Raw genomic sequence first — 27,099 nt, 5'->3', positions numbered from 1 at the left:
AAAAAACAAAACAAAATAAAGAAAGAAAGAAAAAAAAAAACATAATTAGTTGCATAGAATAATGTATGTTAATTTACAATGTAATTTTTGTACTCCATAGGAAACAAATGGTTTTAAACTATATCATTTGTCATTCTGAACTTTCACCAATCAATTAAATTCATAAACTTTATTATATACTAGAATATAGTTTTCAGATTCAAGGAAAATCTGTAACCAATTAATTGGAAGATATAAAGTGCATCGTACAGCTAAAAAGTACTAATTAACCAATGTTTTACGACCCGTTACTAACCCTCCAAACCCCCAGATTCAAAAAATGATCATAAATTCAATGCAAAAACTGACAACTACTGATTTCTCTAGAATCCAAGGAAAGAAACAGAGCTTGAACAGAAACTTTATACTCGAGAGTACACTCAACTGAAGCAACCTACATATAATATGTATCTAAACTATTGGTATGTTTTTAATTCTGATTAATTCAATTTATCTCTCTTATTGGAACTGTGTCTTAAATCTTTCATTAAATGTGGGATTGTCACATTTTTTATTACTAAAATTCATTTTCAAAGAAACAGAGAACGAAAAAAAAAGGAATGAGTCCACTTTTAAATGCTAACAAGCTCCTACATACCACCCATCCAAAAGATTGAACTAGTAATTTGCATTATATGAATATTTTATAAAAACCATATGAGATTGCTGATACAGAACTGTAGCATAGTGAAATAAATAGTATGTGTTTTTCTATCCGAGGACTCCCCTAAGCTTCCAAGAATGAAATCACTTTTCCTGCTTCCTAAAAATGCTTTCGTTTTGTCATTAGTTAACACAGACCGGCCTCTTCACACTTTTGCCACTATCCGACCCGGTAAAGAAACTCCAGTTGGATTCGGAAGAAAATATTATAAATAAACAAAATCAAAAACAGATTTAAAGATTTCTTCTTCTTCTTTTTTTTTCATTTTTTTACAAACATATTTCAAGAGCTTGTTCATGGAAATGCGAATAAAAGAAAACACCTTGAAACTCCAAATTCTCAAAATTTCTTAAATTCATATTAGTTTACTGTCTTGTACTCTAATATAAACTAAATCCTAATGCGAGCGTATGAAGTTTTTGCATTATAATAGGAAAAAAAAAAAAAAAAAAAAAGGTCAGCGAAACAACACCAAGAATCAGAAGGAAAATTTCACTGTTATTATATGTATATATATATATATATATATATATTTCCAGACCATTCAAGGCTGATCAAGTTTTTGTACTACCAACAAAAAAGAGAATAAAAAAAAAAAAAAAAAGGAAACAAGCCCAAGAAAAGAAAGAGGAAATAGAAAAACCCAAAAGAAGAGCCATCTCATAGAGCAGATTCAAGCAAACCATACACACTTCTCCTCACACGCCCTATCATATATATAACATCACATTTACCCAAAAAAAAAAAAAAAAAAAAGCCCCAAAATTTCCCGCAGCAGCTCTTTTCCCTCCTGCTTCACCATATTTTCATCTCTCCTTGGCCCCTTTTCTTTGTGGAACATATATACCAACCACGAGTTTTCCTTTCCTTTCTCTTCTTTTCTGGGAAAGTCTTTTCTCTAACCTTCTTTTGTCTTTTTTCTTTCGTAATTTCTTTTTTCTTTCATTTTCATTGGTTAAGCGGCCGCAACCGTGCCTGTACGGAAAGCATAGCCTCTTGTTTTGGTAGGGGAATTGGATTTCCTCTGATCATTCTGTCTCAATGCCTTTCTTGAAGAAGAGACATTCATGTTCTTCTCCTCCGCTTCATCCATATCCATCTGCTCCTTCCTGCACTCTTCGCTACAGAATGGAGTATCACCTCTGCAATTTACCAATCAATGAAATCCATTAGAACCCAAATTACTCGAAAGACTAAATCTTTGAATATAAATTCTAAAATTAACGTCTTATCAAAGTTGAAAAAACAAAAAAAAAATAATAATAATAAAAAAAAAAAGAATTAGGTATGTTGGATTTTCTTAGATCAAGAACATTAGTCCAAAGAAACAATCAATCCCCATCCCCTGTTTGGTTACTCAGAAAGGTAGGAAATTTAGCTGGTGGCGACTGAGAAATCAATCTTTATTAATCATACGAGTTCTTTATACGAAGGTTTTGAAAATGGAAACGAAATATTTTCTAAAAAGTTGCTCTTTGTTTTTTTTTTCCCCATCTCTTTGATAAAAGATTTCAATCTTTTATAATTGGAGGAAAAAAATTCAATCAAAACGCAACTCAAATCCCCAACACACCATCTCAAATCTCCAACACTTCAGAAATCAAACACATGCAATACAAAATATACATATACATACACAACCCAAAAAAGGATTAAATTTCATTCATTTATTAAAAAAAATAATAATAAAAATTGAAAACTAGGGGCTAACCTGTACATGTAGATATCTCTGCCATCCCCAAGTGGTTTCTTGCAAAGAAAGCAAGATTCCAAGAAATGGGGCTGATGATCTTCAAATCTTGCATCATAAAACCAGCCACCAGATCTAGGCGAACTAGTACAAGAAGAAAAAGATGAAGAAGAAGCGGCCAAAAGGTTCCTGAAACTACTCCTCCTTGAATAGCACAAAGGCCTAGAATAGTAAAAAGGGTGATGATTCCCCGAAAACCCAGCTTCCATATCAGCCAGTGAAGCCAACCCATCATCCTCCTCCACAAAACAAGGTCTTCTAGTACTCGTCACAGACTCCATTTTCATTCGGAAAAAATATCTTCAGCCAATTTACAATAAAAAAAGAAAGAGAGAGAGAGAGAGAAAAAGACTTGGGAAAAGAATAGGGAAGCCAAATGGGGTTTTTATAAAGAAAAGGGTTTGGTGAAGAAACTAAGAATTGAGTGAGAGATATTACCCAAAAAAAAAAAAAAAAAAAAGAATTGAGTGTGTGAGAGAGAGAGAGTTACAAACAACGGCAGGTTTCAGAAATCCGTGCCAGAGAATCGATTGGCTCAAAAATACCTGCATCTATTAGTTCCAAAATATTATGCTCCTTCTTTTTATTTTTAAAATGTTACCCCTGATATTTTACCAAATTCACGGAAATGCCATTCACGTTGAAGTTGATGGGGCTTGATATTTTAGTGGCCTTTTTGTAGTTTTGGTGGTGAATATGAGGGTCTTTTTGTAATGTGAGTATGTGATGAGAGTCGTGACCCCACTCGCCAACTAATCTCACATGCTTTCGCTCTCTCCCTACGTGCTAACGTCAATTCTCAATTGTTTTTATTTTTTTATTTTTTTGTACTACACTACCAATAAGGAGAAAATTTGGGTGGTCCCACGCGATTCTAATGCGCGTAAGTGTAACGTTCACACCGCCAATGTCATTGTCTCAGCTTCGCTTTTTAGGCCATTGAGGGATTTTTGTAGCTTCGCTTATTATTGTGGGGACCTCTTTTTCTTTTCTTTCTCATGTAACATCTTCTTGTTAACGACTTCTTTATTTTTTTCCCTTTGCTTACTCTTCAATAGAAAGAATTTTTTTTTTTAAATATATAAATTATTTCGTATATTGTTTGGTAGTATTTTTTTTTTTTATTAAAAGAAAAAGTGTTGGCCCCATTTAACATAAAAATCTCTTCATAAAAATTAGTTTGTTTATGTTACTTCTGAAATAATTTGATAACTTTTTAGAAAATTAGCATGTATTTTTTTATTGTTTTTATTAGGTTTTACTTCCTTTTTTTAAAAGTAAATTTATCCATATTTAATTTACATATGAATTTCTCAACCTTTACCACTTCAATTGTTAAATAACTTAAGTTTGTAGCATTAATATATACAATTTACATAAAAGACTTTTTACTGGATAATTAGTGTATAATATTTATATTTATATATTGTTTATAGTTTAGGTGAATTACAGTATATACATACATATATATATATATATATATACACATATATAATAGTGTAATTAATATATTTGAAGTGACTTAATTATTAAAAAAAAGGACGAAAAAAAAATTGATAGCGAAACCAGTATGGTGGGGTAATTATGCCAGAAAGTACTAGTGGAATGGTGGGTGAGTAGCACATACGCGCGATGAATGCAAGTTAAGGAGCGGAGAAACCCAACTAACAAAAGCAAGCATTAGTACGTGTACTGCAAACTCCAAAACCCACGGTTTCACTTTTTCCCACCTTGTCCCTCACTCAAAATAAATTAATTAATTTCAAAATTAAAAAATAAAAAATAAAAAAACCACCTCCTCTCCAACGTCACGGTGGGCCCCACTTCCCCTTCCCCCTCACTTTTCCCAGATTCTTTTTGTCGTTTTCCTCCCAAAACTCCATCTCCCGGACCCCACCTTCCTACGGAGCCCATCTCCCCGAAATAAAATTAGATGGTTACTAAATAATTTATTTTTACATAATTCTTTGAGATATAAAAAATAATAATAATAAAATTATAATATTAAATTTTTATTTATTATTTTAAAATTATATCTATTTATTTTATCATATTCTTTAATATCATATCAATTTATGTATATATTACAAAATTTATTAAAAAAATCATATATAAATATATGATCCAAAAATCACCAAAAAAATTTCTCCCCCATAAAACACGACACGGTGGGCCCCTCGGCCCATGATGGCCATGGCGTGAGCTTTGCTCCCCAAGTGCGTTATTTAAATATTTTCCTTTCTTTTCGGGATTTGTTATTATTATTATTATTATTATTATTATTATCAGAGAGAGAGAGAGAGAGAGAGAGAGAGAGAGAGAGAGAGAGAGGAGCTCTTTCCGAGGTTTTATTGTTCCCTTTACGCACAGCTTAACTGCCCGTGAATATCGGGCAGCCTTATTCTGCTGCCCCAACTGCCCGTCCCTTGATTATTCATTACTGTACACGTGTGCCGCGTAGCATGGTACCACGGTACCCAGTCGGATCTATGAAACTTCGCCGCGTGGTTAAGAAAGGACAGGTGTAATAATACGAGGCCAATGTCGTAATCAATCAGACACCGAAGTATTTACACTGTGCGATGTTTTTCAGATCTAGACCCCAATGTAGCCGTTAGATAGGCTGACTTCTTGTGATCACCGTCAGACTTTATGCAAGGGTCGGCGTTTGTGGGCCCACTTTTATTTATTTATTAACTTTTTTCTGACCGTATACATATATATATATATATATATTTTTTTTTTTTTTGCAAATGACCGTCTATAGTTTAGTAAATAATATTTTTTTTTTCATTTTTGTTATTTCAGTATTATGTATGTTGCTTTATAGAAAATTGTCTAAAATAGTATGATTTTACCAGCGAAATGGTCCAAGCTTGACTATAAATAGGCTTTAACTAGGACAATCAGATTTGATTTGATGTCCCATCTGCATTAATTTAGAAGTTACTGTAAATCTAATTTACTTTTCTTTTCTTTTTTTCTTTTTTTTGAAATTTTTTATAGCCGATTTTACAATGTAATTTTTTTTTTAATAATAGTTGATCTTACACTTAAGAAAAAAATTGCAATTTCAAAATTTATAAAAATGGAACTTTAAGCTCAGTGAAAATGTATTTTATTATAGTTTTTGACCTAAAAACATTTTTGACTTTACTATATAAAAACTAACAAATGTTTTATGTTTTATCCCAAAAAAAAAATGTTTTTATGGAGTTGGGTTAAAATCAACAAAAAATGCAAACTTACAAACAATTTATATAATATATATTATATATTGAAAAAAATTTAATGTGAAAAAATACTGATTCATAATTATTAAATCTTATAAATTAGATAAATTTAACAATTATTAATTACCGTTGTTCATATATATTCTTTGGCAACAATAGAAACAGAGCATTTATAAGTTTCCATGTCTAAGCCTCTTGGATCCTTTCATTCAGTATCTCAATTTTTATTTTTGTCCATTTTAACGCGCATCTATAGGGTCAAGTACCGATTACTGTTTCAACAACCTTCATAAATGGGCACTATTTTTCATACATCTTTGGGCCAATTCAGTCAATATAAATAATTATTGTGTCTTTATACTAAAACTATATATAAAAATATCTTAGTGAAATTTTACTAATTTCTTCTTTAAAGCAGCAAATTTCCAAGACCCATTTGATTAATAATATTTAATGATTTAGTTTTTAGTTTTTTTAGTTAACAATTGTACAAAGGAGAACATGGGGGCTGGTTCAGTCAGGTGGGTTTGTTGGTTGGCTATCAGATTTTGCCACACAATAAACTAGTTGTTACGAAATAAATAAGGCCTATGTTTCAGACTGCTCACATGGAGTCAATTATTTTATGCATGATCTTACAAGTTGGTGGTGAAAGAATTATTATTTTTCTAGTCAAAAAATAGGGAAAAAAAAAAAGAAAAAAAGAAAGCAAAAAGCTTTTTTTTTTTTTTTTTTTTTTGTTTGGAAGAATGCTTTGATTCTCATGAAATAATTGAGCTTTGAAGTGACAATCTCCTTTTTATAATGTCTACTTTTTTCCTGGGAGTGGAGTCCTTTTCTTGATTAACTTTTTTGACATGCTTCGAAAGTGCAAAGTTATTTGTGGGTTTAGACTAATGCACCTTATTTTGTTTTTTTCTTTCTTTCTTTTTTATTTTTAATATATTCGTGTTGCATGAGGAGAAAGAAATCTTCTTTCATCCCCAAACAAAAAAAATAAAAAATAAAAACCTTCCAGAAACTAAAATTGAGTGATACCAATTTAAAATCTAAAAACAAGTTTTTACAATAGTTTATTGACAAAACCATGAGACTATTATCATTTTTTGTTTTTTTGTTTTTTTTTTTTTGCTCTGACCATGAGACTATTATCATTTGCAGCGAACACTCAAAGTTTGAATCCGTTCATTTTTTTCAATATTTTTAAAAAAATGATATTAATAAAGTATAATACTCTCTTCGTAAAAGATAAAACTAAAAAGAAAAAAAAAGAATATATACAATATTTACAAGATTTATTGATAACTATATTCTAAACGTTTTCTAATCAAGTTGCAATGTTTATAGGATACAGGTGAAAGCCTGAGTGATCCCATATATATATATATATATATGAGGCTACCAATCAATTTTCATAGATGGATACAATTTTTGTTTTTTTAAAAAAGGCTCTATTAAGTTTAAACTAGGCTCAAAAGGAGATAAATGATATTAATTTATAATTTGTTTGGTACAAAACATTTTATATATATATATATATATTTTTTTTTTTTATATAGCTTTAAAAAAGAGTATACTTTGTTGTAAATAATAATATATTAACTTTTTACCTACCCACTAAATTCCGATCATCTGTTAAAATTTACCACCTCAGTGTAATTAATTGTTGAACCGTGTAAATTGAAACTTGGGCTCCACCATATATCAAAATCAATGTATGTAAATTTCATGGGTATTCAAAGTACCACTTCTTTAATTGATTTTGATCTGTCTTTATCACGGTTGTCATCATCTCTCCCTCAAATAAATATATATATTGGAGAAATTCCTCAAAAATATTTGAACCGTCCTATGCTATATAACTCAGCTCAATGATAAAAGCCATTAATAATATATTTTTAAATTTTAAATTCAAACCTTATTTAGATAAAATTCCTTCTCTCTGCTACAATGAATTTAATATTGACTAAAGAAAACTTAGCTCAACTAATTTATTTATTTATTAATTTTAATAAAAAAAATAAAGTAATTTATATATTTTCCATCTATTTTTTCATTAGTAGTAATATGTACGCCACCGGAGTCAAAATCTCCATATGACAATGAGGAAAAATTAGCACCCACCACTTGGCATTATTCAATGGCTTTAACTATTAGGCATGAGGGTGTAAATTGTACCTACAAAATTAATTCCCAATTCTTTTTTAATCCCTCTTTCATCATTACGGGGAGTCAAATTTTTCACAAAAGTGTTAAAAGAACTCCAATTCCACCACTTTTCTAGTTTCAATCTACCTCTTTACCATCTAACACAAATAAAAAGCATTGTGGAAAAAAAAAAAAAAAAAAAAGATAAACACAAACATACAAACAAAAAGCAAAAATATATATATATTATTTTTTTTTTGGGAATAATTAGGTTTGGCTTTATTTATTCTACCGCCCAAAAAGACTTCTGGGTCATTGATACGGCACACTGATAGCATTGGAAACAACCCACAGTTTTTGTTTTTGTGTGGGTCCACCATATAGCTACAAGGTGGCCACCTAATATGTTATTATTGGAATAAGGACATGTTTGTCAATTGTCTTTTTAGGGAAAACAATTTTAATCACTTTCAAGCAAAAAATTAAAAAATACGACAAACAAACAAGTTTAATCGATTTGTTTCCACCAGCCGTTGAAAATTTTGGGTAAAAAACCTACCCTTTAGCCTTGATGTCACGTTCGTAGAAATAGTCGTCCCTACTCTTTACCTCCCTTATATTTCAATTGTTTTGTTTTTGACCATTCGCTTCTATTGTTTTGTTCGGACTTTTTGAAAGCTATACAATTTGAATGACCTTGCATCAAATTAATATACATTTTATAATTTTTTCTCGTACAATAATTCAATTGTCATCAAAATATTTACTGATTGACGTGGTTAATAGTATTATTTTATTTTATTAGCGTACATTGAATTTTAAAATAAAGGGTTCATTTATGTATATATAGTTTATATAATTTATCAACTAATAAAATAATATTGATAATCAAACTTATCATTTTCTGTTGATAACAAATTGTTTACCAAATAATATGAGAAAAGATAATATATCATTATTTTATTTGTTTGCATGGAGTTTTATTTATTTTTTATTTTATCATATTATTTGGTAAATAATTTGGTACTTGTAGGTAACTAATTTTTTTTTTATTTTACCATAACTATTACTTTATTACGTATGATTGGAGTTGAACTGTTATTGGAAACAAGAAATCAGGGAAAAGAAAAATGGAGGAGAAGCAAAGCACTTATTTACAAATTTATGGAATTTTAATTAATTTTCAGAAATTATGTTTTTAATTTCTATTGCACCTTTTTTTTTTTTTTGGGGTATGAAATTTCATCTATATAGTTTACATTATTAATTTTGGATTAAAAGCATAATATATAAGCGATTGTAATATTATTTAACCATGTTCAAAATAAAATGAATTAATAAGTTACACACAATAAATAATTATAAACCAACAGTATGAGTGTTTTATTTTATGCCATTTTAAAGATAAATAATTTTACAAGTTAAGGGAAGCCGGGATTCCATACGTGAAGGCCCACGGTCAGTTACCAAAAGCAACCCAATCTTGACACGTGCCAAATATATGCGGAACCCACGTATGCTTCCTAGCAACCAGCATGCCTCTTAAACATGAAACCTCTCTCGATTTCCGTTCCAGATTCTTTTCCGCTTCCTTTCTTTTCTATTTTTAAATTTTTTTAAATTTTCCACGTTTAATTAAAAAGTAAAAAAATTAAAAGAATATTATTTTACTTTTTTCTTTTCTTTTTCTTTCTTTTTTTTTTATTTTTTATTTTAAAATTAAGTTCCTTACTTTCTTTTGTTGGATTATTAAGTTGCAAGGTGGCAGTCTAAGCATTTTGCATTATTCCCTATAAACTTATTTATTAAATAAAAATGAAGCTAACTTACTAGGAAAAAAAGATATTTAAAAATGATTTTAATATATTAGCCAAATCTAACTTTTAAAGATTCCCAACACTGCCCAATTATGTGACACGTAAGGACCAAATTCAAACACGTGTAAAAATGCCACGCAGTAGTTTTTTTTTTTTTTTTGTTTTCTTGCGACAAAATCTATGCTCATATGCTTTTGTAAGATTTTGCTTCCAGATTGTTTATTATTTTTTGGGATTCGATTGAAGAAGTAGGCATGTGAAGCTCATTCCTCATATGAAACAAAGGCTTTTACTTTTCAATTTTCACGATAAAAAAAGCGAGAACAGAGGAAACAAAACAAAACAAAATAAAACAAAACAAAAAACAAGAGACAGTCTCGAATTTTTTTCAAAAAAATGAAAACAAGTAGTTAATGGGTTTGGAATAAAATGTGGGGCCAATGTTTCACATGAGAAATAATTATATATACTTTAATGAGAATTTGTCAGGTTGGTGCATGCATCTAGATGTTTGATTTAAATTAATGAATAGCATTTTCTTTATTTATTTATTATTTTATTTTTTTGGTAAATAGCATTTCCTTTACTTGATATTGAAAGTATTGAGATTCCCCAATTTATCAAAAATAAAAAAAACTATTTTTTTTTCTTTTTAATGCATTTGGTTTTTTTGGAATCTAAATTTGAAGCTACAATTTTGGCCTTCATTATGTGTAAAAGGATTACATGAATTTATATGATTTCTTAAAAAAAAAAAAAAAAATTAGAAGCTATATGATTGAGGGAAAATTTTCCCATCAAAACATTTTGATAACTTTTCATCAATATTTTATTTTTCAACTTTTGAATTCCTTCAAAATTTGAGATATAATTTTTATTTTTAATAAAAATAAATTCAACTAAAGTTTTTTTTTTTTAGTGATTTAGACCAATAAAATATCTATAAATCTAAACCAATGAAGAGATGTAAAGGTTGATAAAAAAATATTCTAATAGAAAATTCATCAAAACATCTTGATGCGATATTAACTGTATGATTAAGTGCGGGAAAATAATACATTGTATTTATATAATATATTTTTATATATATTGAGGATGGGGGAAAATAATATCTTTTTATTAATTGGGACATTTTCAATTATTTTAAAGGTTTTTTGAATCAATACCTCCAGTTGTTTTGGTATTTTTTTCTCAGCAATATTGAATTAAATCAATGTTTTTGAAGTTTATAAATAATGCAAAGTGCAACTTTAATCCAAAACTTTCACGCCATAATTTTTTAAGTGTTACAATTTGATGTGCATTGCACATAAAAAGATTATCTTTTTTCCCCAATAAAGTAAAACCACGATGCAAATTTGGTTTTATTTAATATAATTTAGCGGTTAAAAGATTAAGGTGGGAAGGTTTTAAATTGATATTATTATTGTTTGCAAATTTCAAAGTGTTATGTGCAAATTTAATAGTACAGGAAATAAAGTTAAAAAATTTGAAACTATAGAAGATATTGTTGAAACTATGGAGATATTTGTGCCAAAATATCTTCTTTAATTACTTAAAAGCATTTGTGACCCAAAAAAAAAAAAAAACCACTTAAAAAGCAAGTTTAGAAAACAATGTAATATACGGTAATCCGTATGCACCCACAGGATAGCAATTTTAACCAATATGAAAATATTCTATTAAGGCTTTGAATTATGCTCCTAATTAAAGATTTTTTTAATAGACATTTATCTTTTTTCCTTTTTTTTTTCTTTTTATATATTTTATTTCTTCATTTCTCTTTAAGTATACTCATTATTTGTTTTCTTTGTTGTGTGATGCTTGTCCAAATTTCTAATTTTGTGCGCAGCATCTAGAAAGTTGAACAATGTATTAATAAAGTTTATTATTTTTGGAAGGTTTAGTTACACTTTATTTCGTAAGTTAAACTATTACTTGGTTTTCTGTTTATACTTAAATTATAAAATCCATCCACCATATTATTCATGTTTAATTATGTCATATTAGTCTTTATACATGCATACGTACATAATAATTCACAAAAAAACATATATATATATATATATATATTAAAGAAGGAGAGGAATTTAAATTTAGAATCCTTATCCTTAAAACAATGATTTTGTTAATGGATATATATACCCACGCATATATGCCATATGGACTATTCCCACAAGTATATGTCATATGGACTATCCTCACACGTATATGTCATATGAGTTTAATCATGCAATTATAGGCTAATTTAATGACATATATACGTTTTTTAGAAGAAATTATAAATAATATGTCTTGTGGAAAGATGTCCAGGAGGATTCATTTATGGAGGCTTTGAATAAGACTCAAATTTAGTTGGAAATATTTCAGAGAAACAACAAAGAAAAAAAAAATTAGTTGGAAAGAGTGGAGTGGTAAGATTCAGTGATTCACAATCTCCAAATTAGAGGTTTTGTTTAAAATAAAAGCATAGAATTTTTTTTGAAAATAAGAAAAAATATAAAGTTTATTGTAAATTTCATGTGTGCACCTAAAGTGAGTTATAAAGTTATCAAGTCCATTGAGCTAGCTTTCTACAAATTTTAAACTTTAAATAATATTGATCATATCCTTTTGAGACAATTCACATGACAATAGCTACTAGTTCTGGATTCATAATCTACTTAAATCTTCCTTTATCAATTTATCAAAAAAAAAAAAAATCACACTAGAGATAATTCCTAGATCTTGGATTTAAGACTTAACGCTAAATTTTAAAATCCCCTATCCAATTAAAAAAAAAAGGAAAATCTCTTATGCCTGATTTATTATGTCTTAACCATTGAGTTATCATATTAGTTTGGCCTAAGACATCTAAACTCAGATAAAAGTTATAATTTCGAGGATTTAAACTGGAAATTAAAAAGAATAAATGAAGTAGAAAATTTCATTCCCCCCCCCCCCCCCAAAAAAAAAAAAAAAAAACCAATTTCAATATGAAACAAATAATAATAAATAAAAATAAATATGAAGGCAAATTTGGTACTGCTGCTTAATATATTTTAATATATACACTGAATCCTCTAATGTTGTTGATGGGTTTGTTGGTGTTGTCAACAAAGGTGTTGCACTTTATCTTTGTGGTAAGCATGTAATTAGGTGACTCTAGGAAGGAATATTGAATGAATGGTAAGGCAAAGAAAATAAGGGGCCCAAAAGAGAGAAAAGGAAAGAAAAGAAAAAGAAAAAAGAAAAAATCTGATTACCTTTGAATGCATGAAGACTTCTCAAGTAGTCTTTTCTTTAAATTCTTAATTAGTTTTGTTGACATGCTCACAAAGCGTAAGATTTGCGTAGTGTAGTTTGTAGCCGACAAACGTATCAAATATGTTTCATTAGTTTGAATTTGAACTTCAAAATATAATGGTGCCAATTAATTTAAACCTTTGTTTGAATTTTTTTTTCCCAATGTTTGTTTGCTTTATATTTAGATTTTGCTTTTTTAATAACATTAGAGTTACAAAAATATTTATTATATTTATTGAACAAATAATTTTGATAGATGTTGTAATAATATTTAATTAGTTTATTTTTAAGTTATTTATCCATTTAATAGTATATTTTTTCATATTTAAATTATATGAATATGATTTTTTAATTTATTTATATGTTAAAACTTTATTTTTTTATATTTAAATTTTATAAATATGACAATTAATAATGTTTTAATACGTTTTATTTGATAAATATTTTGATACCTATAGCATTATTATTATTTTTTTTTCAACTTTATAACTAAACTTAATATCATTTTGTTCTCAAAATATAATACCTTTCACTTTGTCCACAAAATTATAAAAAAATTTCACATTGTTTCTTGACTATTATTTTTTTTTTGTCTAGTTTAATCATTCCAATTTATTTTAAAAAAAATTTGGCCAAATTAGTGATACATATTGCGTAACAAAAATAAAAAAATAAAAAAATAGTTTTTGTTAAATAAATTTACACGAGTTGTTCATGCATACTTAGTTTCACTAAATTCATCCATCAAATATGTAATTAAGATTCAATTAAATTGATAACAAAAAAATAGTTTATGAGTAATATAACATTTTTTATAAAGTGGAGGTAAAGTGCATAATATGTTATAGTTTGGAGGATAAAAATTATAAAGATTGAACACTTGAAAAATGCCTGTTGAAGTATAGCTGGAGGAGACTTAGGAGATATTTTCATTTTCTTGATGGGTACTTGAATTTTGAAAAGGATAAAACTTGAAAATATAAAAAATAAAAAAAAGAAAAAGAAAACGAAAGAACAAAAAAGTTTTTTTTTTCTTTTTTTTCTTTTTCTTTTTTTTTTTTTTTGGGAAAACGTAAAATAAAATTTCGGTCGATTATTTTTACAGCGAAATTTTCAATGGTTTTTTTTTTTTTTTTGGTTAATGGGTTCGTGTAAATAATGTTGGAGACTTTGATAGAGACGTTATTATTTGACAATAAAGATATAGACATTGAGTGTTTGTTGGTTCAAAGTCGATTGATAATGGCCCATAGATTTTTAGCTACCATGTGTAAATGTGGTCCATCCATCAACTTGGTTTTTCTTTTTCTTTTTTCTTTTTTAATGGGATTTTTGGACTTTTTATTTATTTATTTAACGTTTTTGATTTTTTTGAGCACTACTTGTCCTTTTCTATTCTTTTGGTTTTTTTTGCAAAGAAATTTTTATTGATTTCCCCACAAATTGATGAATATTCTCGGTCTTTTGATGCCCTGAAAAAGAATAATTTTCATTGGTTTCATATTTTAATTTGGTGAAACCGAAGGGAAAATCTAAAGGGACTATTTACAAGAATATCGGCTTAATGTTGGTAAAATTCGTTGATTCTACCTCTCTGGTCAGTTTTCATCCCCAAACAAGAAGGTTCCTCCCCTCTTCCTCATTAGATTGTAAATTTTGAAACTTTGTGCTACTTGCTTCTTTCGACTAACGGACATAAATTTTGTGTAATTTCAAATTCAATTTTGAAAAGCCACATAAAATACTGTATTGCGAGACAAACATGAGTGATGATTAATTAACATTTTTAGATTAGTTTATCGGTGCTTATTTTTTTATTTTATTTTTAATCATTTTTGATTGGGAGTTAAAAAAGGAATACATGTACCACAAAACTATCTAGGAGTTATTGTTGTTGTTTTCCATTGTTATTATTATTATTATTATTATAATGAGATGGAAAAATTCAAAATTTCAATCTTTATTAGAGAAGATGACGGCTTTACCATTTATATTTTTCCAAGTGGAATAGCTGACATGATAGTTTACCATTGCTATTGTGCCAAAGATTTGATACAGAGTACTAAATTCATGCATGTCACATTTTGTTTACCCTTTTACTTGAATTATTGTGCTTTTTAAGTATGTATATAACATATACAAATTATTTCTCTTAAGTTTTGGAAGCATGCTATATTGAACTCTAACAAGTTCCTTTTTTTTAAAATTTTTCTTTTTTAATCTATATGAAGTTGTTGTAAATGATAAAAAAAAAAATATATTTTAGGAGTAATAACATAGGAAAATTCCGATAAGAAATCAGTTTATTTAATTTTTTGTTCGAGCCTAATATAATATGAGTTCGGAGCCTATGACATAAAAACTAAACGTATACGCTTCAAATATATCATATATGTTTTTTTTTTTTGATAAAAAAAATATAATATATGTTAAGGCATACTTATTTCAGATTTAACTATGCAATTGAAGAATTTGTTGACACGATAATTTAATAAATTGATAATACACGTCTGAAAATGAAAGACAGATATAATTAGATAAGCAAACATCAAAATAAAAATAAGTAAAGGAGAGATAAATTTCGTGCTTTACCCCTCAACTTCAAGTAGAGCAGGAGCTTAGAATTTATGACTAAGATGGGGCAAAGGAAAAGACGAAATGAATAGGAAAAATTAAAAATAAAAATAAAGTTATCTATAAAACATATTTTTCTTATCACGTTAGTGAACAAATTTCTATAAGAATTTAGAAAATTCAAACAATTTTAATATAACATCTTAAATTATCCCGCCAAAAAAAAAAAGTCTTTTTATCATGTTAGTGAACAATTTCACATAAGAATTTTATAAAATTCAATAATTATCTTAAAAAAAAGGTATTTAATGAAAGAAATAATAAGATAAAATAGAAGTTATTTTGTTTAATATGGTAATGTTATTAATATATTAGCATTTGATTTTCAAAACACATACATATACTCAAATGATGATAATATATAAAAAAAAAAAAAGTAAATTCTTTGTTATGGTTTCTTAGGTGAGGAAGAGTCTTTTTTTCTTTGTCTTTTTTTTTTAATTATTTTTTTTAGAAGATTAGTTAAAGAAGAGGTTTTCTTCTTCTTCTTCTTTTTTTTTCCCCTAAAAGAAGATTAGTAAAAGAAAAAATTTGAGAGTTGAAGAAATTTAAATGTATATAAAAACTAAAAACTACGAGAGATAATACAAAATTGTTTTATTTATTATTATTTTTTTTTGGATTAGTAGAAAAAGATTTTCTAAGATAATTACTTCACAAATGCTCAAATTTATGTTCCTTCATTACAGGAGAGAATTAAGGAAGAGATCAAAAGTAATTAAAGAAAGACTAAAGAAGAAAAAAAAAAGATTACAAAAATTTAAATTGCAATTACAATTTGACCCTTGCTCATTCAGGTTCATATGATTTCATAATAACAAAAATAAAAATAAGCATGTTACATCAAAATTATAAACAAATTTTAGAGCAAAGATTTTAAAACTTAGCTGCTAAACTATAGCATGACCTAATTTGGTCATTATCAATAGAAATACTCAGTTTACTAAAGATAAGGAAAAGTTTAGCTTCAACATAGCTAAAAAAGACCATAATATATATTATTATTTAAATATTATATTTGATAGGATAATATTATCTGCCTCATTTAAAGTTTGATTTAATAGTAATGCTAAGTATATCAAAATGTTTATTAAATTTATTTATTAAATAATATATATTAAAATATTATTAATTATCATATTTATATAACATAAATATAGAAAAATAAATTCTTAAATAGATAAATGAATTCAAAAAAGAAAAATTGAGTTACACTTCAAACTTTATCCTTGTTGACACTTTACATTCTAAAAAATTTTTCCTTGCATTATAGCATAACCTAATTTGGCCATTATTAATAGAAATACTCATTTTACTAAAGATAAGAAAAAGTTTAGCTTCAACACAGCTAAAAAAGACCATAATATATATTATTATTTATATCTTTATCGTAAAAAAAAATACTATACTTGATAGGATAATATTATCTACCTCATTTAAAGTTTGATTTAATAGTAATATTGAACGTATCAAAATGTTTTTTAAATTTATTTATTAAATGATACGTGTTAAAATATTATTATTTATTATATTTATATAGCATAAATATAAAGATAAACTTTTAAATAGATAAGTAAATTAAAAAAAAAAATTTTTGAATTGCACCTTAAACTTTATCAATGTTGACACTTTACATTCTAAAATTTTTTTTCCTTGCATTATACCATAACCTAATTTGGCCATTGTTAATAGAAATACTCATTTTACTAAAGATAAGAAAAAGTTTAGCTTCAATACAACTAAAAAAGACCATAATACATATTATTATTTATATCTTTATCATTAAAAAAATACTATACTTGATATGATAATATTATTTACCTCATTTAAAGTTTGATTTAATAGTAATGTTAAACGTATCAAAATATTTATTAAATTTATTTATTAAATGACACATGTTAAAATATTATTAATTATCATATTTATATAACATAAATATAGAAAAATAAACTCTTAAATAGATAAATGAATTCAAAAAAGAAAAATTAAATTGTACTTCAAACTTTATCCTGACACTTTACATTCTAAAAAATTTTCCTTGCATTATCGCATAACCTAATTTGGCCATTTTTAATAGAAATACTCATTTTACCAAAGATAAAAAAAAGTTTAGCTCCAGCAAAGCTAAAAATGACTATAATATATATTGTACTTATATTTTTATTATTAAAAAAAATACTATAATTGATGGGTTAATATCATATATCTCTTTAAAGTTTGATTTAATAATAAAATTATAAGTATTAAAAGATTTATCAATTTTATTTATTAAACTTTCTATATTAAAATATCATTAATTATTGTATTTATATAATTTAAATATAAAAAATAATTTCTTAAATAGATAAAATAAATTAAAAAAATTGATACAGTCACATCTTAAATTTTATGGAAACTGACTCCTTACACACTAAAAAATTATTTTAACATTTAAAATCCTGAACTCACAATTATTTATACCGTTGGTCCATGAGTTAAACAAAATTGATTGTGCGCCAATCAGATGATGCATTATCAAGGGCATTTAATGTCATTTCCCTTTTTTTTTTTTTTTCCCCATTCAAAATTGGTTTTTTTCCCCCTTCCATGATAATGTAATTACTTTAATATTTTGGTAAAAAAAACATTAAGGAAAAAAATAATGATAATATTAGAATTATTAAAATTTTACAAAATTTATTTAATAGGTAATATAAACAACATTTAATTGATTTTTTTTTTAAAAAAATTCATTTATACATTTAAAGTTTACTAATGACTAATATTTTATTCATTATCATTCAATATTCAGTATTTTTTTAATTTTTATTTATTTATTTGTCTCTGTTTTTGACAATGACGATCTTTACGATGTCTGGAGCAGAGAAGACAAGAGCTTGCCCAGTTGGTATGAACTGAAACATAGAATCCCGGTGATCGTCTTCTGACGCAGGAAGGTTAAGATCCAAACCCAATATATTCCCGATGACTGAAAATTTTCTAATTAACAATGACCACATTACCACAAACCATTCATTCCATTTGTTTTCTTCCCCTAGAGCTCTCTTTTTCTATTAGGTTTATGAAAGGAACTGAAAATGGATACCCTTTTTTAACATAGTGATTGAATATATATATATATATATATATATTTATATATTTATATATTTTTGCCTAAAGATCTGAAAAAGAAAAGCCCAAGTTTTTTGGTGGCTTTGATTTTCTTGATCGGCTTCACTTCATAGGTCGTTGCTTGCATAGAAATATTCTCCAAGTTGAGAGAAAAAAAAAAAAAATGATGAACCTGGCCTATGCTCGCACACCCTCTTTCATATGATATTCAAAAACACTTTCACTAACTTTTTTTTTTTAATATTTTCTTTTTACTTTAATTTTCATTTTTCATTTTGTTTTTCACTTCCCTTATTTCTTGATCATATTCGAAGAAGAAGAAAAAGCAAGATTGTTGCAGGTTGTTATTGCTGATGGTGAAGCTTTCTTGTCTTCAACAGTGGCAGTGGTTCTAGGCTTTACGATGACATGGTTGCCCACCTAAGTGCTTTTAGGGAAAGTCCGATTACATGTTTTAAGAGGAAAAGTGAAATCACATTAGGAGCAATAATGGATGATGTGACAAGCACATGATCAATTCCGTTTGACTGATGGACCATTGTTGCAAAAATTTCGTGAATTCATATGTAAAATGTTAGAAAAAAAAAAATTAGAATGTAAAATTTCGACCTCATCAAATTTGTCAAATTTTTTTAAAATAATAAATAAATTAAATATTATTTAATAAAAAAATTTAATTACTGTTATATTATTATTGATTTAAATACAATTAAGCCACTAAAAGTTTCAAAAATATTATTATTCTTTTTTCAAGTTTTGAAAATATATTCTTTTTTTTTTCCCTATCATTTCATTAATATCTCTTGTATTAATAATATTTATATATTCATATTCTTTAGAAAAATGCTAATTGTAATTTTTAAATTATGAGGAATTGTAACTACTGTATATCTCAGTGGGTCAAATAAATTAAGCCCATACACTTGACTTATTACATTTTTTTTTTTTCGTTTTTTTAATAAAGAAAGACTAAATGTCAGATTTCTATTTTTCACATGAGAGAAAATTACAGTACCATAAGAATATTCAAAATTTTACTTTTTGTAACAGCACGACACAATTATTTTCTCAGGGAAAAAAGATAAATAGAAAAAAATAAAAAAGACACGTTATATTGTGGTACAAGCTAATATCAGTATTGATATTGCCTCTTTTTCATGTCAATACCTTTTCATCCAAAAAACGATTTTTAAGTTTTTGTGTTGGAATATTTAATTTCAAATCTGCTAATTAAATTATATGTAATCCTTTAACAAACCATTAATTTCAAATCTGTTAATTAAAATATCGTGTAATTCTTCAACAAGCCATTAGTTTATTAAGCTCGACTATAAAATTGATTTTTTAAAATAAATAACAAAAATTATATCAAAAGTAGTAAAACCAACATGATCAATACAAAATTATATTTAATTAATTATTAGTAGTTCAAAGAATAATAATATAAAATAAATATGTTTACAAAATTAAATATTAAATAGATTAATTAAAATATTACATATAAACATAATAGAGTAATAAATATTTAATAAATATAAGATATAAGATTTGACATGATAAGGGCTTTGTGAGAAATTTATGGAGAGGGCATCTAGGGTGGCTTTTATGTATCAATCTAAATAGTTTTAACAGAAAACTATAAAATACATATGAGATCCAATACTAATTATTAGTTATTGTTGATTAAGGTGATTGAAAAAAAAAACAAAAAATTCCTATTTGGCATCTTATATGGCATCCCCCTTCATAAGTTCCTTATAAAGCCCTCATCATATTAAAATTTTATAATATGAATATATTTTTTGTTAAATGATTGTGATTGTATTTCACTATTAACAACTTATTCACTAACTTGTATTATTATTTTAATACTGTTATGGATTTAACATTGTTGAATTAAATACAAATACTGATAATATCTTATAGGTTCGTATCATTTTCAAATTTTCCAAGTCATATTTGTGTATTCCAGCAATATTATGCTTCCTTTTGTCATAAAGCCACCCTTAATATCATGGCTCTAATCCGTGATTCTTTCTCCTTATTCCTTTTTTAATTTTCTTTTATTTTTTAAATTACTTTTGTACTATTCATATAAATATTTTATCCATATATATATAGTTTAATTCAAACAAGGATATTAATTTAATGATATCATAAATTTTTATATTCTGTAATATGTTATGAGACCATCTTATTTACACAGCATGTTGCAAAATGTTATAAAATTTGCATCTTCATATGTTTTTAAATTAGTATTCTTATTGAAACCTAACTATATGTATACATGTATATATTTTTTTCTATTTTCATTTCTTCTAAATTTGAATATTTTGTATGTGCTTGGAAAATTTAATTATTTCGTGCTCTTTCCTAATGTTTAAATTTTTAGTTTTTATATTACAAAAAAAGGGAAAAAAAAAAAAGAAAAAGAAAGAAGAAGTTACTTTAGTTATGAATAATTGGTTTATGCTCAAAAGATACTTGGGTTTCCCACCCAACTACAAGAGAATTTAAAGAACCAACAACATGATTAGAGATGGGGGGACCAAATTTTAATATATAGGAAGCTTTTATATATATATATATATATATATACAGTTACATGCGCACTACAGTATTAGTGACGGTTTTTCATAGTATTGGTAATAATTTTCTAATAAACCGTCGTTAATACTATGAAAAACTGTCACTAATACTGCGGTTCTTATGCGAACCGTCTTCATCATAGAATTTTCGTATATATATATATATATATATTTATTTATTTGTTTATTAATTATTTTTTTCTTTGTTATGTTAAATGACTATAGCAGTCATTTATTATTTATGTATGCTTGATATCTCAAATAAACAAGGAAAACAAAAAATAAAAAACATTAGCCTGTTACCAAAAGATGGGTTCTTTCATATTATTATCCCAAAGGTAGCATTGCAAGGACCTCACTTTTACTTTTGTTAAAATTTTTTTATCAGTTTAATTAATTTAATCATTTCTTAATACCACCTAAGGCTTTTTAGGCACAGAACCAATTAACAAAGTTTTTGCAATTATTTTTCTCGATCATGATAAAATAAGAAAAACATGTGGAGCATACCATGCATGATAAATGTCTTCAATAAATTATGCAAATACCTATTTAGTTTATGAGTGTACATGTATACTTTGAGTTTTTTGGGGTTTCTTTTGGGTCTTTTTCCTATTGCTTTACGGTAAGATAGAGAAAGAGGCATGTTCCCACTCTCTTTTTCTTTGATAAATGCCCCACTCCAATTTTTTTGATTTCCAAAGGTGTGATTTTCCATATCCAAAGAAAGAGGAAAAGCACAAAGGAAAAAAAAGGTAAAAAGAAAAAAAAGTGCTCTGCCACTCATTGTAATCTGACCCCTAAAAGTTAAATACGATACCAAACTACCAAAAGAAAGTGACAACTACTGCATATTTGGAAGCGGGCTTGCAAATGAACCATCCAAATTGTACATTGTTGATCAAAGTCTTTTTTCTTTTTGTCTAAATATAATTGTAATTAAAAAGACGAAAAGAAAAATATGACCTCGAATTTCAATTCTTCCACTTCCATATAATAATAATAATAATAATGGAAAGTGTGGCTTGTGCTTTTATTTACTTGAGGGGATTCTAATCCCATATTACCACCATTTCGGGTGTATTTAGAAATTGTCACTATGGCATATTGGAACAATTGAGAGAGTGAGCGTTCATCCTGATTGTTTTGATCGGGCCCAATTAGATATAAGGCTGAACATCTGAACTCGTTCAATAAGTTGACAGCATTGGGCTTCTAGTGGCCCAATAAATGATCACCCATGACATTGGCAACTGGGCAGAAGCCCAGGATAATCAACAAGGCATATCCCTTTATTCGGGAACACCGAAATGGATTTGTTAAAAAAATAAATAAAAATCTAGTTTTTTTTTTTTTTTTTTGTGACTGAATAAAAATCTAGTTAAGATGCCTATAATATGAAAAATATATCTTGAAGCATAATTTAAATAGTTATTATTAATAAAAAAATTATTTTTAAAATTTTTTGTTAAAAAAATTGACATTATTGTACTCCAAACTATATTGCTTCATGCACATTGTATCATAATTTTTTCTGATATTTTAAATTTTGAAATAACAAAAAGCTTGCAGATCCCTTTTATACTTTGTGTCAAAAAAAACTAACAAATTTAGCATGGGCATATTTAAAACAAGGGTATTTGTGTCTTTTCAATTCCATTCCAACCCATCTTCTTTCTACCGTAGAACATAGCCACAAGCCATCCCCGTGAATCACGCAATAACCCCATAACAGGTCATCATGTCCAATCAAAGCCAAACAATGTTGGGCTCCATAGCCTTTCATGAGAAACACCATGGCCATGGTCAAACGACCCCAAAACCTCATTGCATGAACCCCACAGCCACCCTAAACCCAACAAGCCACCACCATCACTTCAATCCAAAGGTGCCAAGAAGGGATCAAAGGGCTTGATGAAGGAATGACCAATTCCGCAAAGTAAAACCACCGACCCTCCACCCTATGGATTTAAATTGTGAACATGTGCTTGAACGAGTGTTTAAATTTTGGAACATACTTTGGTGGTTGTGAACATGCATCTAAAAATAAACAATTTTAGATACAAATTTTCATTTGTTAATTTCATGCTTTGGAATATTACTGTTTGGACCATAATATTAATTTTTCAAATTAATATTTTCAATTTATTAAAATATTATTTTTGAAAAATTAATTAATTGACATTGGTCTCATATTGATTGGAGATTAAAAAGTTATATAATTGACATATGTATAAATTGAAATATTAAAATTGGAGTTTGTAACAGTGCCACATCGAAAGTGCATGAAGCAAATTAAACTTCCCTATGTACATAAGTAGAAGCTAAAAGTTTTATTAGATTTGAGGATATACATCTCTACATACAACTATAAAACTCTAAATTGTTTAGTTTATTTTTATTAAAATTTACTTTAATCAATTGTTTTTAGTTGAAATTTTATTTTTTAAAATTTTTTTGAACTTTGTAAATTATTTTTTTTTCCAATAATCAATATAATTGTATATGGCATGCCCGCATATTTAGAAAATAATAGATTGTTGAAAATTTTTCTAATAATTACTCAATGAGATGCTTATACTTGTTAAATTTCCCCAATAATTACTCAATGGGATGCTTATACTTGTTAATTAGCTTCCTGGGTGTGGTAAATATCGAATTACTTAATGGGATGCTTATAATCTAGAATTAAGTATAGCTTGCTTCTCTAAGGTAGTACCCTGCCGGGTGCACTTTAAATGCTAGTTTTTCCTAAGGAAAAATAGCGATACAAAGAGGATAACTCATAGAGATAATGAACGTTTTCCTTCTCCAGCGCTCCCTCGGGGAGAGTATTATTAAAGCGATATGTTACCCCCCCCATGTCCCCCTCGGGGAATAATATAGAAGCCGTAGACCCTCCACTCAATTCCTTGAACAGGAATTGAAGGGTTCGTTAAATTTCCTGGATAATTACTCAATAGGATGCTTATACTTGTTAATGAGTTTCTTGGGGTTTGATATATATAGAATAAATCAGGAATTTTGTTTTTTGTTTGTAAATAACCATATATAAATAAAATTCTAATTTGGTTATGCAGTGGCATTTCCCTGAAACCAAAGGGTGCATCATATAATAACATCTATAAAAATATCACCTAATATGCTCTGCTCATTAATTAGAGTGAGAGGATTGATGCAGGTCCCAAAGTCATTGAACTCGTCTTGCACTTTCTCGTAAACAAAGACCCAAAAATAGTAAAGTAAAATTTGGTTGTAATTACTCTTATATTTGCGCTTCTGTTTCAAATCTTTTCTCTTTTACTTTTTGTTTTTTTGTTTACCAATATTTCACTAAAAAATACATAAGCTTGCTTCAATATTTATTTGATGTTTGATTGGACATGATAACTTCTTTGAATTGACGCTGGCTATGGAGTTATTGCACGATGGTGGCTTCAGTTTCATATTCACGGTGGTGGCATGTGGTTGTGTTTTACAACAAGGGGTAGATGGGCTAGCTTGGAAATTAAGAAGACACAAATGCCCTTGTTTAAATATCAAGTGCAATGCACATGCTAAATTTGTTAAATTTTTTTTTTGATGAAAAATGCAACGGGGACTAATGTGAAAGTTTTTGTTAGTTTAGAGTGCAAAATATTATAAAAAAGTATTTAGAATGCAATGTGCAATATTCGATATAGTTCAGGATGTAATAGTGCCCATTTTTTTTTAAAGAGATCAATATAATTAAATATCTCCAATTAAAATTTATCATATAAGTTGGTGATTATCACAATAACGACAAATAGTAAGATTTTTATAATATGCAATGCGTTTCTAGTGCAAACATTCACATTTTTTAAAATTCAAACATGATTTTAGATGACGGTTTTAAAAAAACTATTATCAATAATAAAATTTTAAACGATAGTTTTTGAAGTAACAGTCATTTAAAATGATATTTGTACTTTTTTTTTAAAAAATACAGATGTCCACATTGGTGACTCTCAATATATATATATATATATATATATATAGCTTTGATTTGCTGAGAACTTTATGGCCTTTTGAAAAAAGATATTCTCATGTAAAATATCATATAAGAAATCACCCTTAAAAATGTTTAATCAACAATAAATAATAATTAATAATGGACTTACCTAGATTTTATTTTTAAAAATGGCAACAAAAAATTAAAATATATTATTATTTAGATGTGTGGATTGACATATAGGAGCTAGGTAACCCTTTCCATAAGTTGCCCCAAAGTTTTTATGACATCAAATCTCTCTCTCTCTCTCTCTCTCTATATATATATATATATATATAATTCTCACATTGGAACCATGTTGATAGAAAACCATGAGCATTTTCTTTATTAACCTTTAGATATTGTTAAGTGTTGAGATTTAAAAACATTTGAGGCTTATATGAGTCTTGATAGAATTTACTTTACCCTTCTAGTATTAGTATTTCACTAGACCCATATAAACCCTAAATGTATATTTAAATTTCAATCTTTTTAAGCAATATAAAAGTTAATAATGAAGGTTTTGATAAAAAAACTGATTGTATATAATATGTATATGTGTGTGTAAATATATATATTCCAATTTATATATGTTCAACACTTTAAATTGAAGACCATATATACCTGATATTAAGAATATATATTATGATCATAACTTTTTCTTTTCCTTGAAAAGCACTATAATGCTAGACTTACCAAACTATTTACTAAATTTATTTATTGAATGATATGATAAATGATACGACAATATTTAATTTGTAACATCTTGTCTATATAAATGCTTGGAATTTTGAAATTTAGATCAACTAGACCATTTGTGGATCCTAAATTTTAAGTTTTATATGGTCAAATTTTGAGTTTGACTGGTATATCATTAGTAGAGCATGTCAGTACGAGTCCATAGACTGATAGCATTGCTTATTAGATTACGGTAGAAAAGTTATTGTTTTAAGAAGTTTCGTGCATCAATATAATATCAATGTTCAAATTAATCATGAATTTTTATCTGTTAGTGATTTAAGACTATACATAAGTTGGGAATCATACCCAACAATTAGCAAATTTCAAAATGTCCAAAAAGTCTCAAAAACCCCTTAGACCCACAACCTAAATATGAAAACGGACCGACCCACATTAATCAAATGCCACCACTGGACCGTCACTAATTGAGCCATTTTATGGCCACAACAAGCTACACGAGCCAGCAAAGGCAAGAGTCCACCTACCAACGACCCCACCTTCTAATTTTTTGACTGATCTATTGTCAAAAACACTCAGATTTGACTGAAAAAGTCGGGAACAGCGAGCTATTGGGTTTTCGAGGGGTTGGCCATTTTTCGGCCGTTTTAATCGACCCTCTACACCCCTCCCCCCTAACGTTGAACTTCTAAGCTCGAAGTCTGCCTCTATTTGTGAACATTCTTTACAATTTAAAAAATCCATCAACATTAAATTTGATCAAATTTTTCAATGTGTTTTTTATCCACCAGCGATACTTTTGAACTAAGGTAAGTACACCAATACATTCCCCATCTCATGGGCTTTCTGTTGATATAAAATTTATAAATTTTGATTGTTGTTTGATAATATTTCCATTTTTGAGTCAATTAGTCAAATATTTGATAAATTTAAACTGTGTTTGGATAATTTATTATTGAATTGGATTTGAATTTGTGTAATTAGATGTTAGTAGAATCCATTGGAAGGTTCAATTTCATAAAATTGGCTTTTGGGTGAAAATCTCAATTTTGGGTATTGGATATAAGGGTCACAATATAATCGGATCATTTAATATCTAATTTATGTGATTGTATAGTT

General features: G+C 27.2%; 1 protein-coding gene across 1 annotated transcript; it reads right to left on the bottom strand.

Moving 5' to 3' along the window:
* Window positions 1–1,181: 1,181 nt before the first annotated feature.
* Window positions 1,182–2,916, bottom strand: LOC107430409 (FCS-Like Zinc finger 2). The gene is made up of 2 exons (XM_016041243.4): window positions 2,415–2,916; window positions 1,182–1,845 (listed from the first exon to the last, which is right to left on the bottom strand). Exons 1-2 carry the CDS (start codon window positions 2,738–2,740, stop codon window positions 1,659–1,661), a joined length of 513 nt encoding a protein of 170 aa, XP_015896729.2. The 5' UTR covers window positions 2,741–2,916; the 3' UTR covers window positions 1,182–1,658.
* Window positions 2,917–27,099: the final 24,183 nt, after the last annotated feature.

This window comes from Ziziphus jujuba, chromosome 6 (genome assembly GCF_031755915.1).
Source record: "Ziziphus jujuba cultivar Dongzao chromosome 6, ASM3175591v1".
Classification (NCBI taxonomy): domain Eukaryota; kingdom Viridiplantae; phylum Streptophyta; class Magnoliopsida; order Rosales; family Rhamnaceae; genus Ziziphus; species Ziziphus jujuba.
This window is presented reverse-complemented; position numbering and strand designations above follow the sequence as displayed.

Coding starts and splice junctions, on each gene's coding strand:
- LOC107430409 (XM_016041243.4), bottom strand. CDS start 2,740: ATGAAAATGGAGTCTGTGACGAGTACTAGAAGACCTTGTTTTGTGGAG. Junction 1,846..2,414: donor AGAGATATCTACATGTACAG/GTTAGCCCCTAG, acceptor GGTAAATTGCAG/AGGTGATACTCCATTCTGTA.